Source organism: Thunnus albacares, chromosome 1 (genome assembly GCF_914725855.1).
Source record: "Thunnus albacares chromosome 1, fThuAlb1.1, whole genome shotgun sequence".
Classification (NCBI taxonomy): Eukaryota; Metazoa; Chordata; class Actinopteri; order Scombriformes; family Scombridae; genus Thunnus; species Thunnus albacares.
In genome coordinates this window covers 9,633,852-9,653,103 of record NC_058106.1, presented here as the reverse complement: position 1 = coordinate 9,653,103, position 19,252 = coordinate 9,633,852, and the positions used below count along the sequence as shown (strand labels likewise).

The 19,252-nt window shown below is 39.8% G+C and overlaps 3 protein-coding genes across 3 annotated transcripts; 1 reads left to right on the top strand and 2 right to left on the bottom strand.

The window, feature by feature from the left end:
* Positions 1-1,680: 1,680 nt before the first annotated feature.
* On the top strand, positions 1,681-12,418 carry LOC122995750 (aminopeptidase Ey-like). The gene is made up of 20 exons (XM_044371148.1): positions 1,681-2,596; positions 3,788-3,930; positions 4,251-4,390; positions 5,694-5,820; positions 5,998-6,152; positions 6,484-6,597; positions 6,735-6,878; positions 7,155-7,220; positions 7,355-7,420; positions 8,300-8,472; positions 8,611-8,687; positions 8,781-8,914; positions 9,026-9,081; positions 9,174-9,321; positions 10,098-10,189; positions 10,611-10,718; positions 10,875-11,042; positions 11,434-11,574; positions 11,781-11,862; positions 11,961-12,418. Exons 1-20 carry the CDS (start codon positions 1,944-1,946, stop codon positions 12,120-12,122), a joined length of 2,949 nt encoding a protein of 982 aa, XP_044227083.1. The 5' UTR covers positions 1,681-1,943; the 3' UTR covers positions 12,123-12,418.
* An 880-nt stretch (positions 12,419-13,298) lies between these two features.
* LOC122986332 (mesogenin-1-like) lies at positions 13,299-14,227 on the bottom strand. The gene is made up of 2 exons (XM_044357547.1): positions 13,544-14,227; positions 13,299-13,385 (listed from the first exon to the last, which is right to left on the bottom strand). The coding sequence occupies exons 1-2, from the start codon at positions 14,225-14,227 to the stop codon at positions 13,299-13,301; spliced, it is 771 nt and encodes a 256-aa protein (XP_044213482.1).
* Positions 14,228-18,277: 4,050 nt separating this feature from the next.
* Positions 18,278-19,252, bottom strand: LOC122986324 (twist-related protein-like). Its single transcript, XM_044357535.1, has 2 exons — positions 18,494-19,252; positions 18,278-18,340 (listed from the first exon to the last, which is right to left on the bottom strand). Exons 1-2 carry the CDS (start codon positions 19,250-19,252, stop codon positions 18,278-18,280), a joined length of 822 nt encoding a protein of 273 aa, XP_044213470.1.

Below are 19,252 nucleotides of genomic sequence, written 5' to 3'. Positions count from 1 at the left end.
CAAGCAGAGAATAATTTGAACAGAGTGGGAGAACATTTTTTTGTTGAAACCAATGGGAAAGCTTTCTGATGTGATTTATTTCTAATGTGCCAAGCTGCTGTTGCATTTCAAAGCTTCTGATCTTCAGCACCATTTCAGTTCACTCCATGCTGATGTGGTACAGGAGTTCCCCAAACCTATCAAGCTTCACAACAAACTGAAACAAAACACTTTGAAATGTCAGTTAGGAAAGCCGACTGCATTGTTCCAAAAGTTTATGCCAGCTAGCATGCAACATAATTTCTCTTGAAAATGATCTCCAGCTGTTACAGTTGCACAACCAGGAAAGTGGCAGATTTTTACCTTATTTGGTACGAAGAGTATTCTGCTTTACAAACAAGCTCATCAGGATGCATTTTTCAAAAGAGAGATCTGGGGCATTTCTTGGCGCCAATGGACAATCAACTGACATGCTAAAAGTGAGTGCAGTGTGTCAACACTGACTTAAAATCAGATTCAACAATCTACATGCGCAAGGGCAGCTGAGTCAAAACTAACTAAATACAAGGTAAGAAAAAAAATACAATAAAATGGTTTGCCATCATTGCATCTCACAATAATTTGGTGTTTGTGTGTCTGTCTGCATGTAATGTGGGTCTTTAAAGTGGTGTGGCAGCTATATCAGACCTGTGTTAAAAAAAATGTTGCTTCCACTCGTAAGATTCATTATGATCCAAGAAGGTCAGTTTGAGTAATAGATCCATGAGTCTGAAGGCTTATCAGACATCAAAAAACTACAGAGTTTTATAATACTGTGCGTTTTTGCATGGAGTGCTGATGTCTGAACAGAGCTCTAAAGTAGAATTATGCTTATGCTAACACACATAAACAAACCTACACAGAGAAGGGTGTTGAGAAAATACATACATGTTATCTAGTTGTACCAACAAGTAGAAAAGAAACAGCCGCACAAATGTCTCTCAACATTTGCAGCCCATAGTCTATGAATACTTTCTGTGTAGATACTGTACAAAGGACTGAAACTGCTTCTGCTGTGCTACTGATGTGCTGCTTTAACTACATAGCATGTGTAGATATGTCAGTGTATGACTAGTTTGACACACCTGATTTACAGTGGGCCATAGCCCAAACACAATACAATTCTTGCTAAATTACTTCACTCTGGTTGTACACAATGTTGGACTATCAGACCATCATCCACCATCCTATTGTGTTGGCTGCTGATGCTTCTGTTTGACTTTATATTGGACAGAGGTTGATTATTCTTTATACTTCAGTAATACATTTGTATATTTTCTTATACTCTTATACTATATGGTTGCAGGCCAGATTCCACATGTCATGATGTCACCAAGACATTTATGTTAAGAAAGGCGCCACATGCATCAAATATGTGTTTTCAGTTTTACCATTGGAATATCTCCTTTTCTTAAAGCCACAACTATTTTGGTAAGACACTGCAAATTTAGGGTTTGCACAACTTTTGGGGCTAAATAAAAGTTTATGCAGTTTTGTAAACCCATCTTTAGACCATTTCATTTCATTATGCAATGAAATTGGCTGCCTCACAATCGTATAACCAGTTCTTGTATACACTTGACATTTTCACAATGTACACACACACACACACACACACACACACACACACACCAACACAGAGTACTGTACTTCTGCTGCCACACAATTTACAGTCTTGAATAAACAGAGACAACACAGGCCAGCCTCTACAGAGGGTTCTATTCAGAGCCATTATGCAAGTATAAAGTTCACAGATTAGGCAGCGCTCTCTCTTATCTCAAGGACTTTTTGCAACTCGTTGTTTCGGACTTTCAGCTGTTTCCCCACCAAGCAGATGAACCATTAACTTTAGGCTGAATCTGACAACACAGGGTATAAATAGCAACCCGTTTCCCCCTCTTGTCTTCTTCTTCTCTGGTGGAGACATGGGGAAAGGAATCTACATCAGCAAAGCGGTGGCAGTAACCTTATCGGTTGCAGCCATTGGCGCTGTGGCCACCATCATAGCCCTGTCTGTGGTTTACGCTCAGGAGAAGTCAAAGAATGAAGAGGCACCTACATCCACAGCCAACCCTAGTTACTCCACCATCACCACATCCATTGTGCCCTCCACTATGCCCTCCACTATGCCCTCCACTATGCCCTCCACCACGCCCTCCACTCCGAAGGGGCCCTGGGACTACTACAGACTTCCAGACTCACTTGCTCCTGTCTCCTACAATGTGACCCTGTGGCCCCGGCTGAAGCTCAACGCAGACAACCTGTACATCTTCACCGGAAACTCCACGGTGGTCTTCAGATGTGTGAAAGACACTGACCTCATCCTCATCCACTCCAACAAGCTCAACCTCACCACCTTCGACGGACACCTTGCCAAGTTGAGGGGCCTGAATGGAGCCACTGCGCCCAGCCTGAACAAAACCTGGCTAGAGGCTCCCACCCAGTATCTGGTAATCCAGCTCAGCAGCCTGCTGCAGGCCGGCAGCATGTACGAGCTCTTCACCGAGTTCGTTGGAGAACTATCTGATGACCTGGGAGGATTCTACAGGAGTGAATATATGGAAGATGGAGTGAAAAAGTAAGAGCTTATGTCAAGAGTTATGTCATAGTGAGGATGTAAATCATGCAAATCATGTATTTAAACAAGGCCTTCACTTTAAAGGAATAGCTTGTCATTTTGGGAAATCTGCTTATTCGCTGTCTTGCTGAGAGCTAGATGAAAAGATTGATACAAGATACAAAGGTAACAAAATCTCCCTACCAATACCTCTAACTCTCACAAATTAACATGTATTATCTCATTTGTTTAATTTGTACAAAAAACAAAGCATAAAAGTGACAATTCACCTGTTTCCTGTCTTTGTGCTAAGCTAAACCAGTCAGCTACTGGCTGTAGCTTCATACAACATTTACCAAAGAGACATGAGAGTGGTACCAATCTTCTCATCTAATTTGGAAAGAAAATGAATAAGCAACATTTCCCAAAATGTCATACCAAATAAATAACTAATTGTTATTAGTTAATTGTTATTAATCGTTAGTTGTTATTAAGTATATGAATACTAATTATGTTATGTTTTAATAAATGTATAAGGTGGGCCATTAATATCAGGGATCCTTTACTTCCTTTACTTTACCAGTTTAGAGGATAAAATTTCATTTTTATCCTTCTAAACTACAATGTAGGTAAAGGACTATTCTCCACTTCATACATCCACAGCCTAACCCTTTGTCACAGGATCATTTCAGCAATCTTCTTGGGTTTTTATTGATAATTCTTGCTCCAGGGCCCTTCTTTGGCTTTGGGCCCCCTGGATCACTTTATGTTCCCCCCTAACAGCGTCCCTGTTCCTGCAGTTACACTGCAGGTTGACAGCATATATTGGTTTGAGTTTGTTAATATCTAGAAAGAACTTCTTTCTAAATTCATGAATAAGCATCAGTAGTATATTTAAATGTAACTCAGATGTGTTACGTTCTGAGCAATTGAGTGTTTTTGCTAGTGCCTCTACAAGTAAAAACCGCTGAAAACAAGTTCACAACCCTTTTCCACGGGCTGCTCAAATTCACTCTGGAATTTGTAGATGTCAACAACGAGGGAGATGTCAACAAGTCAGGTTTAGAGACAATGGTTACACCAAAAACTACACAACTACTTCTAGAGACCACTTTTATTATATCTAAGTATGAGAGTACCTAAGGGTGGAGGGTTCCTTTATGATTTCTCATCTTTATGTGGATCTTAATCATTGGTGTCTGCTATTGTCAGAGTTGTGGCCACTACTCAAATGCAGCCAACTGACGCCAGGAAAGCCTTCCCCTGCTTCGATGAGCCAGCTATGAAAGCTGTCTTCCACATGACTCTCATTCACCCCCAGGACACTGTGGCTCTGTCCAATGCCATGAACTACGGCAAGTTCTTCTTTCATTGTTTAGTGCAATGTTTCACAAGTATCCAAGAACAATGTTGGCTGGTCTCCCAAAACTTTGAGAGTAATGTGCTTCACTTTGATTATTTGATTGATTAGAATCAAATAGTAGAGGTTTCTTTTCGTTATATAAGTTATATTTAGTAGTTAAAAATGATAATAAGTGATGGATGTCAAATATGACTTCTACCGATAACACACCTAATGTTGCCACTGCTGTATTTTATTTTGTATTAGTTCATAGGCACACAATGAACTCCTCATTTCTTTATTTATAATAAATCTGTCTTTTTCTCCACACAGACCCTGTTAACGTCACTATGGATGGCGAGAATTTAATCCAGACAAGCTTTAAACCCACAGAGATGATGTCTAGCTATTTGCTGGCTTTTGTTGTATGTGATTTTACATACATTGCGAATACATCGGATGCAGGCGTATTGGTAATTATTTATCACATTTTTAAGTCAGCATGCAGCATGCACCACTTTTTCAAATGTTTCCTCATAATGAGAATATTGATTATCAAAACCCTACAAATGGAAAAGGATGTAACATATCAGCATAATTTAAATTCATAGTTCTTTGAATACTTCTACAGTTACATTACAGTGCATGTTGTATGTCATTTTTGTTTGTCAGAGAGACCACTGTAGCACTGGAACAGCAGTTCTAGGCTGCTGTGCTGAAACAGACTCTGACTTCTGACCTCTCTGTTTAGCCTAACATGTGAAACAATAAACTATAACATTAATAATCATCTTTAAGAACCAAAGCAACACCTTACTACGATACTACTACTTCTACTACTATTGCTACTGCTACTATCCAGTACCACTGTTGCTACTACAGCTTAAATTAGACCCAATAATTCTAGTTGATCTGAGCCCAACACAGCCTGCACATTCAAGCAAGAAGGCAGTCCAGGCACTCCAAATGTAAGGAAATGTAACAGCGAGGAGGGAAGTATTAAAAAGCCTTTATTGTAGTGGCTAAATCATTAAAAAAACATGTTTCGACCACTGTAGGTCTTTGTCAGGGCTTTCAGATAGACACTACAGGTGTGGCCTCACCTATATAGTAGCAACAGCCAATGGGAGGCAATTACTTGGCCTAGACAATAACATGACAGGTGAAACAAATTGAAAATAATGAAAAAATTGGTAAGAGATTACACACAAATTAATAAATGTGCATCATAAATGGAAAATAGGTACCCATAGGCTGTGAGGAAAAAAGGAGGGCCTATACAGAATTTTTAAAATAGAAAACATGTGAAGTCTATATCCTCACTGAGAACAGGATACAGCCTGCACATTAGTGAATCTGCACATGTGCTTTGACAGCATATTGGAAGCAACTGGTGTACACTGACATTTATTTCAGGCCTGTTGTGAACTTGGATTCCTGATATGGTTTAGTCCACTCAGTTCTTCAGTGTTGAAATGATCAGAAACATAGCAGTTATGTTTTGACTACTGCCACATATACTAGATCATACATAGTTTTAATTTTTAATAATTTTGTACCTATGCCTCTGATATAAAACTACTACGACTGCTACTATTACCAGCACATACTGTAATATTAGAAATAAGTCAAACAACCAAACTAATGTGTTGATTGCTGCTCTGCCTGTTGGTTGGAGTGTTTCTATCCTGCCCTCTGCTGGTCTAAAAGCTCAGCACAGGTCTCTGTTCTACCGACATTTCTCTGTGCCATTAATAAAGCGCTGTTTATGTTCAGATCAGGATCTGGGCTCGCAGGAAGGCCATAGAGGAGGGCCAGGGAAACTATGCCCTGGAGAAGACCGGACCAATACTGGCATTCTTTGAAAACTACTACAACTCTTCCTACCCCCTGAGCAAGTCAGGTAGGACCAAGACAGACCACAGGGCCAGTGGATAAAATTACATTATTGTATTAGTACTTCTAACCAATATTAATTTATGTATAAATTGTATATATACTGCATAATTGCTTTATATTTTTGAAAATGTACATTCAGCGGCCTAAAATGATCTGTTGTGACCTCTCTAATTGTTTTTAGACCAGATCGCTTTACCTGACTTCAGTGCTGGAGCCATGGAGAACTGGGGTCTGATCACCTACAGAGAGACCGCCCTCTTATATAATCCTAGTGTGTCGTCCAATGGAGACAAGGAATGGGTGGCAACAGTCATCTCCCATGAGCTCGCTCATATGGTATTATCACATTGAATGGTGTGCTGCCCAAAAACAATCAAATATTTGATGGTAATTGTGTTTAGAACAATTATTTTGAAATGTCTTTTAAAACCTGCAAATGAAGCGAGATCATTTTACTTGTTAGCTACTCATTTCTGATTAAGTCACTGTGGACAGTGATGTATCTTATTTCACAGCATAACCATTTTATACATTATAGAGCAGGTTTTAAATAAATCAAGATCTCTTTTTAAAAACAAATGATGATACTAACAGTTCTGATGGATTTACAATGGACTCTTCAAAGCATGTGATGTACAAGTTCACTAACATGTTGATCTGCTCACAGTGGTTTGGGAACTTGGTGACCACAAGGTGGTGGAATGACTTGTGGCTCAACGAGGGATTTGCTACCTACGTCTCATATCTTGGAGCCGATTATGCTCAACCAACTTGGAATATGGTGAGTTTTATAGATACATGAGGGGGATTAAAATTTACTCATTGGATATACAGTACTGTGGATCTCTCATTGCTCCACTGTGATAATGTGTCATGGTCAAATTCTAAATACAAACATTTTTCTGTGTTTTTTTCCAGAAAGATTTAATAGTTCTCAATGAGATCATTGGTGTGATGGGTGTAGATGCCTTGGCCTCCTCTCATCCCCTTTCATCCAAAGAAGAGGACATCCTGAAGCCAGAGCAGATCAGTGAACTCTTTGACTCCATCACATACAGCAAGGTGCAGTATAATTGACTGTAACATGTCACAGCAACCCCTTACCCCAATATATTGCTCTCTTCATGCTTCACTAGTCAAGATGCTGACCTCCACTCAACAAAATAACAATGAACCATTCTCTCTTTTTTCTGGATGACCCTCATCAAAGACTTCTTGACACTTTCATTGAGAGCCACAGAATTAAATTATTAATCACTGATCCTCATTCACAGATTGCTGTTGTTCTGTCACATCTGATATGTCACCCTGCACACTGCTAATATCCTTTCATTACAGGGAGCCGCAGTCCTCAGGATGCTCTCAGAGTTTATAACTGAGGATGTCTTTTCCAAAGGACTCCATGTGAGTATAGCTGATTAAACTGAGAACTGTTCTGAACACATGTTTTTAGTGCATGTTAGTGTCCTGCATCTAACTTATTTTGCTTACCACAAAAGCACAATTGGTATAACCAATATTTTATTATCTTCCTGCAGACATACTTAGAGGAATTCAAGTATAAAAACACAGTCTACACAGACCTCTGGAAGCACCTGCAAATGGTAAGATAGCACCATCATTGTGACCTCTACTTTAAAAGGAAATGCAACCAAACTCTTTTTTTAAAAATATGAAATTACTGAAAAAGCAGATGTTTTTCTAAATAAAAGAAAAGAAAACCTAGCGCCACTAGCTGTCAAGCTCTGAAAAAGCTAAAAAAAAAAAGTATGCAAACCTTACAGTCAGCATGTTCATCATATCAGAACGAAACCTGGAATGAATGTGAATATATTACTGAAATGATGAAACCAGAGGTGCAACTCCAACTGATGAAAACAATGAATCATGTGTGATCACCCTCTATTGGTTTGTCACTATGAACGACTTTCACTTTACACAATAGTCTTTTGACCCATTGTTAATATAACAAGATTAGGAGTCTGCAGGAATTGCAGGTATTTGGTCATAAACCAAAGTTGTGGTCAAAATGAAATTTTGTCAGAGGGTCACTAAAGTCATTAGGATTCATCCTCTGGGAACCATGAATGTCTGTACAAAATTTTACAGAGATCCATTGGACAGTTCACATATTTCAATCTGGACCAACTGACAGACCACCATTGTCATCCCTAGAGCCTTGTTGCTAGTGTGACTATATTGATATAGTGCAGCTTTTAAAAAAATAATAGAATGAATCTACGTGTTACTGTGTCTCAGTGATCAACAGTCAACAGTAGAATTCAAGTTCTAATATCAGGTCAAAATTTAGAAGTCATGGCACCTTCAGGAAATACAAAAAATATATCAGAAATATGTCAAAATATACTATAGTTGCACTGCCCTCTGAACTGTCTGTCTGAGGGGAGAGAAGATAGAGTATTTCTCTGCAGGAATCCTTGAAGATTCATACAACTATTAATATTTCAATGTTCTCTTACCAGGCGGTGGATAAAGCCAACATAAGACTGCCCTACTCTGTGGATGATATCATGAACCGGTGGATCCTCCAGATGGGGTTCCCGGTGGTCACCATCAACACCACAACTGGAAGAATCACACAGAAACACTTCCTATTGGACCCAGATTCTGTAGTGGACAGACCTTCACCATTCAAGTAGGAAAAACTTTTACATTTTTCATGCAAACCTGCTTTATATATGCAGTTATATTTCGCCTTGTCATACTAAACTCACCAGTCTCTCTGTATACTCTGTGTTTATGTACACGTGTGGCTGGATGGATGTGGCTCTAGTTATTTGTGGGTTGTCCCTGTTACATGGATTAAAACTGGTGCAGCCGAAAAACAGTACTGGCTTAATGACAAAGAAGGTAGGATTCATTTAAGACACATGTTAAGAGCAGTGTAAAGATGTTGAACGCAAAGTGAAAAGATATATTATTTTTCAATCTCCATTCAAACAGGATCACACAGTGAAATGGCACTTGGCGCTGATGAGTGGTTGGTGGCCAACATAAATATGAAGGGCTTCTACAGAGTCAACTATGACTTGCAGAACTGGGAGCGTCTCCTTGCCAAGCTGAGCTCCAAACATGAGGTACAACACCTGCAGATGACAATGGTGTTGCAATACCTCTCCAGTGCTTCTAAATGACCTCCCAAGCCTCCAAACTCAATCTCTTAAGTCAATTCCTTGTTCACTTTTCAGGATATTCCAGTCATCAACCGAGCTCAAATAATCGATGATGCTTTTAACCTCGCAAGGTGAGATCTTTTTTTTAATTTTTTTTTTTTATAAAGCATTGTTATCAAATATTTAAAGAGACAGCCAAGCAAAATATGTGTGCCATTTTCAGGGCAAAGATGGTGAGCACAACTCTGGCTCTGAGGACTACCAAGTTCCTCCATAAAGAAGTTGAATACATGCCCTGGCAGACAGCCAATCGCAACTTGGACTACTTCTTCCTCATGTTCGACCGCAGTGAAGTGTATGGACCCATGCAGGTGTGTGAACAATGCTCAACATTTGTCATACTTGATCGATTAATGAATTACAATGCTGAATCCAAAAAAAAAAAAAAAAAAATCAGCTGAGATAAAAGTGTTTATTGAGCAATGCAGACTGGTTCATCATAGGAAAACACAAGTTGTGGAAAAGCCGCATATCCTTTACTTGAAGGAATAGTTATATGTTTTGGGAAATTTTTTTTTTTTTTGATTAATTAACACAATCTTCTCAGCAAGAAAGCAAATAAGGGTATTTCCCAAAATGGTGAACTATTTCTGTGAGTAAATACCACTAAATAAAATAACTCTTTTACAAGTAAAAGTACAGTATTATCATACAGAGTGCTATAAATACTATTATATAGTATGTTTTACATTATTTGATTATCATTACAGATGCATTAACATGTAAGCAGCATTTGACTGTTGTACTTGGTCCAGGTGGAGCTAATTTGAATGACTTATATACTGTTGATCATGTTAGTCTATGATAAATCATCCTGCTTTGTATATAAAGTATTAATCTGCAAAGTGCTTTTAGTAAAAAGTACAATATTTCCTTTTGAAATGTGGTGTAGTAGAAGTATGTTGCATAAAATGGACTCTGGTAAATCGGCTTGTGTTGCATTTAATTGCAGCGGCAAATCTTTGCTCATCATATTTCAAATATGCAGATTAAATGTAACTTCCCAGTTAATTTCTTCCTTGATGACCCTTTTATCTTTTCAAACAGAAATACTAATTAACAGAGCATATGTATCTTCATCCTTCAGGCATACATAAAGAAACAGGTCACTCCTCTGTTTGACTACTTCAAAGATATCACTGCGAACTGGACCAAGATCCCCGACAATCACACTGACCAGTAAGGATGCTAACATGTTGTTGTCTGTTTTAAACCCTGTCTGTCACTCTTTTGAACACAACTTACATGATGCAAAATGAGCCACAGTAAACTATATTCCTGTTGTCCTACATGCAGACTCAAACAAAATAGATAAGAGAAAACTTTAATGATCCCCTTTGGGAAAACTGGATAATTCACAAAGTCTCTCTCCATCGTCTGTTGTAAATCTTCCCACGCAGTACCTCACATAACCTTCTCCACACCGTGTCCCTGTCTCCTGTATCTCCTTAATGTGTTCACTTTAATTTGCTCTTATCTTAATAGAAACATATTCTACCTTTCTCTCAGGCTTCTGTTCACTTCCTCCCTTTTAATGGGCCACTTGATTAGTGTTAATATTGCCCTGACCTCTGTCATCATCTTGTGTATCCCTGTACAGGTACAACCAGGTGAATGCGATCTCCATGGCCTGCAGCACTGGAGTGGAAGCCTGTAGGGAGCTGACTAGTGGCTGGTTCACAGAATGGATGAAGAACTCCTCTAAAATGTAAGTTCATACCCCACTCCTTTCCTTCCTTACCTTCCTTTTTCATACACTGTTAATTGCTTACATATCCCTCCTCTGTCCTCTTCATTTGGTATTCATGTCACATTTTCCTACATGATAACCTCAACTCTTTGCCATCTTTACTAATCCTCCCAGCATCAGTCCCAACTTGAGGTCCACAGTGTACTGTAGTGCAATCGCGCAGGGAGGAGTGGATGAGTGGGACTTTGCTTGGTCCATGTACAAGAACGCCACCATCGCTTCAGAAGCCGATAAACTCATGTACGCTCTGTCCTGCACCAAACAGCCCTGGCTGCTGAACAGGTCCGTGGCATCCACAGCATACTTACTGAATGACCTTTAAATTGCTGAACTGGACTTGCTTTCTCATTGTTTGTGTTTGCTCTTCTTGTGGTCATTTTGCAAATTTTAAAGATCCCCTCTAGACATTTAAGATATATAAAATACTCTGTTTTGAGTTGTAATTTGTGCTTAATATGGTATTTATACAAAAAAGTTAAAATACATCGTTAAAATTCTTAAAATTACACACTTTCTCTCTCCCTCATTGAAAAATCCAGAATCTATCAATATGCAAACATTTTTTATTTCAAAAGTTAAACGGCTGGACACAAGATGTCTCTTACTTCAGTTTTCAGGTTTTCACATCACACTTATTGTAAGTTGCACACTGTTTTCTGTGAATGTGTTTCAGGTATCTGGAGTATAGCCTGGACCCAAAGATGATCCGTAAGCAGGACGCTACCGCCACCATTGTTTACATTGCTAGTAACCCCATCGGTCAACCGCTGACTTGGGACTTTGTCAGAAGCAAGTGGGACCACATATTCAATGAGTGAGTTCTCCCTGATGTACACACATATTTGCCGTCTAGTGGTGCTGTATAACTCAGTTGTTAAACGAATTTAGTGTCAGGGCTGCTGACGAGGTGACACATGTTAGAAATGTTTGGTAAATGTTTGCAACAAAACAGTCACATAACACAGTCTGTGGTGGATCACATTATGATCTAAGCCTTTCTTATTCTTTCCTTGTTCTCAGCTACGGTGGTGGATCATTGTCCTTTGGAAGACTAATCGATGGAGTGACCAAACGATTCTCCACCGAGTTTGAGTACAAGCAGGTAGTGTTTGATACATATTTATTGTTGTTTTCTATAAGACCCAATATTGTACACCCCAAAACAAAATCCCAATCATTTTCACCCTGTTTCTCTCTTAGCTGCTGCAGTTCAAAGAAGACAACGCAGGACAGTTTGGTTCAGCCACCACGGCTCTTGAGCAGGCACTGGAGAGAACTAAGGCCAACATGAATTGGGTGGCCAAGAACAAGAAAGAGGTGTTTGATTGGTTCACCAATGAAGCTCTTTCTCCTTCAGTTTAACTCTCTCCAGTACACTGTTTTTAAGTGTAGATTGTTTTATTGACTTTTACTCCAGTTGAAACCAGATTTATTATTACATATTATATAAAGTAAAGTTTTGATAAACCCTTTTTATGGATAAAGATTGTTTGCTACCAAAATCTGGTTTTGTGTGTTGAAGATTTTTAATATTGTTTGTACTGTGCAATATTTTAAAGATCACTGACTTAATAATATAATTTTTGATATTCTGTACTCACCCTATTTTTGCATTTTCTGTGGATGTCAGTGTATGAAATAAAAGCTGTATTAAATTATGACATTTTGTACTTCTACATTTAAAAAGTCCTTTGAATGAGCTTGGATGTCCAGCTCCCCCTGATCACAGTGCAGACTGCAAACTGCCTCACTGAAAATAAATATATACAAATATTTAGTTATTGTAAGTAGAGCAGCTCCAGACATCAGGACACCATCACAGATTACAGTGTTGTCATAACAGCAGCATAAAACATTAATTCACAAACAGGCCAACCATCTTCAATGACCAAGACACCATATTAAGCTCTGGTCCATTTTGGACACTGCAGAGAAACATCTTCTAACAGGAAGTGACTATCATAACAGGGAGTAGAATAAAAACTAATGCACATTAATCTCTTCTCTGAATCACAGTATAAACAGCAGAAATGGCCAAGTTTCTGAACTACATCCTGGGTCAGTTATTTATCTTGAGGTTTCTTTTAGGGTCTCAACCACGAGCCATGTTTACACAGGATAGAAAAGGTGCCAATCAACAAGCTCTTGTTCAGCTGCCACTCCTCTCAGTAGGGGTCTTTCCTTAAAGACTTTAGAGTGGATGTGCTCCCTGCTTAGCACCTCATTGTCATGGTGACAGCTGCAGTGTTTGTGTAAGGAAGTGGAGCCAATCACCAAGTCTGTATATATGATTTCATCTGTTAGTAAAATTTGAGCCAAAAACAGACACATTTAGATGAGTGCACCAAGACTCAAGGGTTATTATGATAAATAATGTTTATTCTGTTCACAAAGCTCAATAAATATACAGTTCTATGTACAAAAACACACAAAAGGACAGAAATGTGCTTTGTTCAAAATAACAAAAACATGAAGTTGTGTCCATATATTTTGTTAGAGGTCATTGTTGCAATGAAAATAGATGAGTGACCATGTCTCTCAGCATTGTCTGGGAAAAGTGACATTTTGGAGTTGTTGCTGTGGCATCCAGTACTGCTCACTGTTGAAGCAAACTCCACTAGGAACCTGGTGACAGAAATCAGATGTTGGTTAGGAACACATTCGACTGTGACTTTCTGGAAAATCTTTGTAAATACATTGGTAATGATAAACACAAGCAAATCCTCCATTTACAGTTAAGAGTTATTTAGATTTATGGATTTCTGTGACTGATATGAACATACCTGATATGAGTTCTGCAGAGAGGGCAGCTGGACTGTGCTCATGGTGTTACAGCCTGATTCTTGTGAGCTGTGGCTGGCGGCTGGCTGACCCAGGAACTGGTTGAGAGTTTGAGGCTGCACCACTAAGCCTGAGGATCTCCTTTGCTCCAGCACCTCCTCGCTGAGGCCCAGCTGGGCTGACAGGTAGGAGATGTAGCGGATGGTGAGGCGCAGCGTCTCAATCTTGGTCAGGGTCTGTCCGGCTGGTGCCACTGATGGTGGTAGGTATGCTCTGAGGTGATGCAGAGCCTTGGTCAGATCCCTCATCCTCAGCTTCTCCCTCTCGCTGGCCGTCTGGCGCTTCTTACCCGGATACCTGGACCTGGATTTCTTTGTGGTGGAGGTGGTTGTGGAGGATGTGGAGCAGGGCAGAGTCTGTGTCTCGTGGGTAGGACGAGGCACTGTAGGGCTGCTGAAGATGAAACAGTCCAAGGCATCTTTTTCGTTGGCCTGGAGGGAGGTGGGGGAAAAGCAGAAGGAGTCCACAGAGGAGGTGGGAGACAGGCTGCTGCCAGCGCTGAAATAGCCAGGGTCCGAGGCTGGATCATAGGCCAGAGGATCGTAAGACTTGTCCAGCAGAGACTCGCAGTCAAACAGGAAAGAGTTCTCCTGGAACTCAAGAGGAGGGCAGTAGGACACATCCATAGCTGCTGGTGTAGTAGTTGTTGTCGTAGTTGGTTGCAGGCTCTTCCCTGAGCAGTGAGCTGTCAGTGTGTTGCTGGTAAGGCAGGCAGAGGATAGTGAGGAGCAACAAGGAGGCTGCTCCATATATGTGGTGGGAGGTGCGAAGTTGCACCTCTGGCAGCCACCTCTGGTCCTGAGAAGCTCTGGGAGCAGGGCCGACACCTAGGCCAGGGGGTCCCATGGGAAACAGGCCAGCTCCTGGAGAAGGTGTGACCTGGCAGCTCGCACAGGCATCATAAACTGGACAGATTCACACTACGCTCCTGCAGCCTGGGAACATGATCCTGCCATGACAGGGGTTGTACCTTGGTCACAGATCTGAGTAATTTAATTATATTCCAGTGTGTCGTGGAAGCAGCTAAACCAAAAAATCTACAAAATCAACTGTAAAACACAAAGATGCTCACAATATCACAGTTCTTCTGATTATGCACCATTTTCTGAACAGGTTGGAAGACAGATGGATGAGTAAATGGCAAATACAGTAATCAATGCTGTGTCTCATCAACATTCATATACAAGTTTAGCGAGACATTGAAGATAATATGGCAGTTCTACATCTGATCAGTGAGGCTCTTTCTGTCCTGGTATTTGATTCCCTGCTCGGTTGGGCTGGAGAAGTGTGCCGGGGCAGCTGTGAGGTGTGAGGAGTTTACACCTCATCCTGTTTGGACAGCAGTAGGCCTCACAAACCTGGGAACCCTGATCCTCACAGAAAGAATGCACAGCAGCAATAACTAGTGCCCAGCAAATCTTACATTTTATATTTTCAACTGTGTCTCTTATCCAGTCTTATCCAGTCTTCCTGTGAGGTCCATGGATGAATAATGTTCAGTTCCCTGATTGGTAACATTACAAACAACCCACAGCACTAAGATGAGATGATAATAGCACCTTGGTAATATTAAGGAGTATTGAATAATAATTAGAAAATTGGAGAGAAGTGCTAAAAAATGGTCAATAATAGCTAAGGTTGGTGGCCGAGGGGGTTTTGATATGCAAATTTGAGCGTCAGGATCATGATTCATTGTGCAGCTGAGGACATGATGCATCATGTTGTCAGGATTCAGTTGAATATTATTACATGATACAAGGGGAATAATGGACAAATTTGCAGTATTCAGTTTGCTATTAGAGACATCTGCAAATGTTTTAATCTGCTTTCATCAAAAATGTTTCAGTTTGATTCATTTTCATTTTGTGACAGAAATGGTTCTATTATACTTTCTCTGACCTCTGCTCTGATTCATGAACTGAAGGTTATACTAGTTATGTTATGTTTTGAAAAAGAGCAAGAGCTGCATATTGATATAACTGCATGTCATATCAAATCACTGGTGAATTTAATTTAATTTAGTGCATAAACATGCACTTGATACCATTCAACTCACAAAGGTAACTGCATAACCGTTGCAGCAGTAACTACTCAAATATGTAATTTTTACATATTTGTTATGCTCAATGGTTCGTTTCATTTTTACTCACATTTAGCAGAGTAGCATTTTCACATTTGAACGGTATCTACAGATCACTGTTTTCTTTCTGATATTTCTGTGGATTTGAGTGTCAGGTGGGGAAGGTGGATCTGAGTCCTGAGCAGCGTTCCCACAAACTGCCGCGTCACATTTGTCTCCTGCTCTGCAGCAGAGGTGAAACCTTGTTATGAGTAGACGTGTGAACCGGTCCCACGCAGCTCTCCACCACCACTCTTATGCAGAAAAACAGACATCTGAATGAGGAAAATATAAGAAGTAAAGGTGGAATTCTTCTGAGGACTTTTGAAAGTCAGATTTTGTAAACTAAATGTCAGTAAAACAGATTTTTGCTAAAGCAGTGGTTTCATTTTTTGTTTATTCTCGTGCTGGAAAGAGTGTGAGGTGACACGAGACCTGACTACTGACTTGAGGACTAGTCCCCACATTGACCTTTAACCCCTCCCCCCTGCCACATACATTATTATGTGACTTATGACATTAGATGAGTCATGAGTCAGTTTTATGTGTTTTTGTCACACACTGTATATGACTGATAAATTAAGTACTCACATTCACATCAGTGACACATATAAAATGAATGATTGTATTTATTAGAACTTCAAATATTAATTTTCCATTTAAATATCTATTTTATTTTATATTTTGGGAAAGATCCTGTTCTATTTCTATTGCTGTTTCTTATTGCTGGTATAAACAGAATATCCCCAGCTGTCAACTCTCTTCTTTCCCTCCCAGGCAGATGATAGAGAGAATCTGTCTTCTCTTAATCCACATTAGCTCTGACGGTGTTTACTCACATGTAATGAGTGAATAATCAGCACAGCGGTGCTAACCCTTTCATCCCAAACCCTTTTAGCCCAGAGAGTTTATTAGCTTTACTGTGATGAAAGACTTAAGTGAGTATATTAGGCTTTGTGTTAGGTTTGCTGCATGCATATCAAATGAACTGCACCTATGTGGCAAACTAAACACTCAGGCCTAATTCCCCTGTCTGATGTGTAGAGCCACACTTCTCTATGAATATTAAAGCCCTCTGTAGTAGGTAATTAGGGCTGTAGGTGAGAGAAGGGGGAAAGAGTGGGAAAGATATATCTTAGTCTAGACTTAGCGGTGCCAAGGACCTCTGTGTGTTTGCAGAGCCCCATTAACAAAGATACACTAAATAAACTAGATAAATTTCTCTGGAAAGACTTGTGATTATATTATATTATATTATATTATATTATATTATATTATATTATATTATATTATATTATATTATATTATATTATATTATATTATATTATATTATATTATATTATATTATATTATATTATATTATATTATATTATATATCATTGTATACTGTATGTGTATGATTCTATTTTGCAACCAAACACATTTTCAACCTGTTGTGTCACATTTTCTAAAAACAAATTGTTTTTAAGTGTTGCAACAAACTCCATTTTCCTCTAAAGAATTATTTCTTGTGATGTCATTACAAACTTAATACTGTGCAGCCAAACATTGTTCAAACCCACAGAACCATTTTGACTTTTAGTGGAGATGCAAAGGTTTCAAAGATACCAAATATGTCCGACATTAAGGGGTTAATCTCAAACTGGCAGGTTTTGTTACATAAGTAAATGTGTTTGGCTTTTGTCAAGCTGAAAATTTTGATAACTGCAAAGGAAGATTCCTTCTAATTCATAATGTCTGTATATGCTTAAATTACATATTATAAAGTAATATCTTGGATAATATATAAACAAGTGTGTAAAATAACTTTTTGATGAAGCTTCAAATCCTTTTTAATACACCTGACCAATGCACTTCATCTTACTTTGTATATTTTATGGTGGCAGCTGCTACATCATGATAAAACAATAACAGGCAGAGAGCCTTGCCATTTTATTACTATTTTTTATTACTATTACTTTTCATTACTATTACTTTTACTATTGTGTATTTTATTAACACTGGGAACCATCACTAAAGACAATGAAGTCTTAATCCAGTCCAGAGGCCACTGTTGAGCCTGTGTGGTACCAGTGTGCCTGTATGACCAGGAGAGGGCACTGTGTGACATTTTTTCCTCGGAGCACCAACTCCATTATGCCTCCTACTCACTGGAAGCTAACCAATCTGACCACATGGCTCCATTCTCTGTCTTTTTAACTATCCACTTTCCTCAACTTTAGCCAGCTTCTAAATCTGAACAACACACATAATGATTACCTGTCTGCATGGTCAATATGTTTAGTAAACAACCAACATCATGACCTGCAATCAAGGTAAGGAGGCTTCAATTGAAGACACAACATCGTGACATTTTAATATTTTATTATAAATAGTGGTATAAAGAAATATAAAAATAGTTGTTAGACATATCAATATTTACACTGAACATTTCATAGGACAAAATAAATAAAACGTAGAATCGCATATATATTTCAAATAAATTACTTGATTCACAGTGAGGCAGTTAAAGCAGTGAAGTAGTTTGTGTCTGTTGTTGGATGATGACGGTGAAGTGTCAGAGCGTTTCACCCCAGTACTCTCTCTGAACCAGCGGGATGCAGAAGTCTTTGCCACACATCTGTATTGAAAAGAACAACAGGAAGGTTTATTAGCATTTGTACTAAGAATTTTTTCAAAAAGATGCAAGATGAGTCATAAAAATAATGATTTTGATTTAGTTTTGAATGAGTATTGTGGATGTACATGGGTCTGTAATAAATGTTTTCCATACCTGACAGGAGGAGGGATGTGTTGCTGGATGTGACTGCAGGACGGCGTCCATGCTGATATCTCTCTGAGGAGCTTCACTATACTGTCTACTGTACTGATCCAGGGCCACTCCAAAACTACAGCTCCCTGAATGCAGTGCGGCAGGCTGACTGTGACACTGGGTTGGATACAGGCTCTGGTTCAGGCTCTGGATCTGCAACTGGGTCTCCTGGCCTCCCAGGGAGCTGTGCTGGAAGTAGCTGAGGATGTCAGGTGAGGAGGTGTCACTGGCCGAGGTGTCTCCTTGCTCCCTCCTCTGAAACAGCACCTCCTCGCTGAGGCCGAGCTGGGCCGACAGGTAGGATATGTAGCGGATGGTGAGGCGCAGCGTCTCAATCTTTGTCAGGGTCTGTCCGGCTGGTGCCACTGATGGCGGTAGGTAGGACCTGAGGTGATGCAGAGCCTTGGTCAGATCCCTCATCCTCAGCTTCTCCTTCTCGCTGGCACTCTCCCTCTGCTTGCTGCGGATCCGGGTGGCTCGGCCCGTCTTCCGGCCACGTCCAGACAGGGAGCACGATGAGGACTTGAAGGTCTGGGAATATCCGGTCTTAGCTGCCTTGGGAGTGGAATGCGGCAGCCGCTGGTAGGTGGGTGACAGGCTGGAATCCATAGAGGGCACAGGGGAGAGTGTTTCTAGAGAGGAGATACTGGAGAGGTCCGAGTCGGAGAACCACTGGTACTGCAGGCTGTCGTTGAGCAGAGAGACAGAGGAGGTATCCAT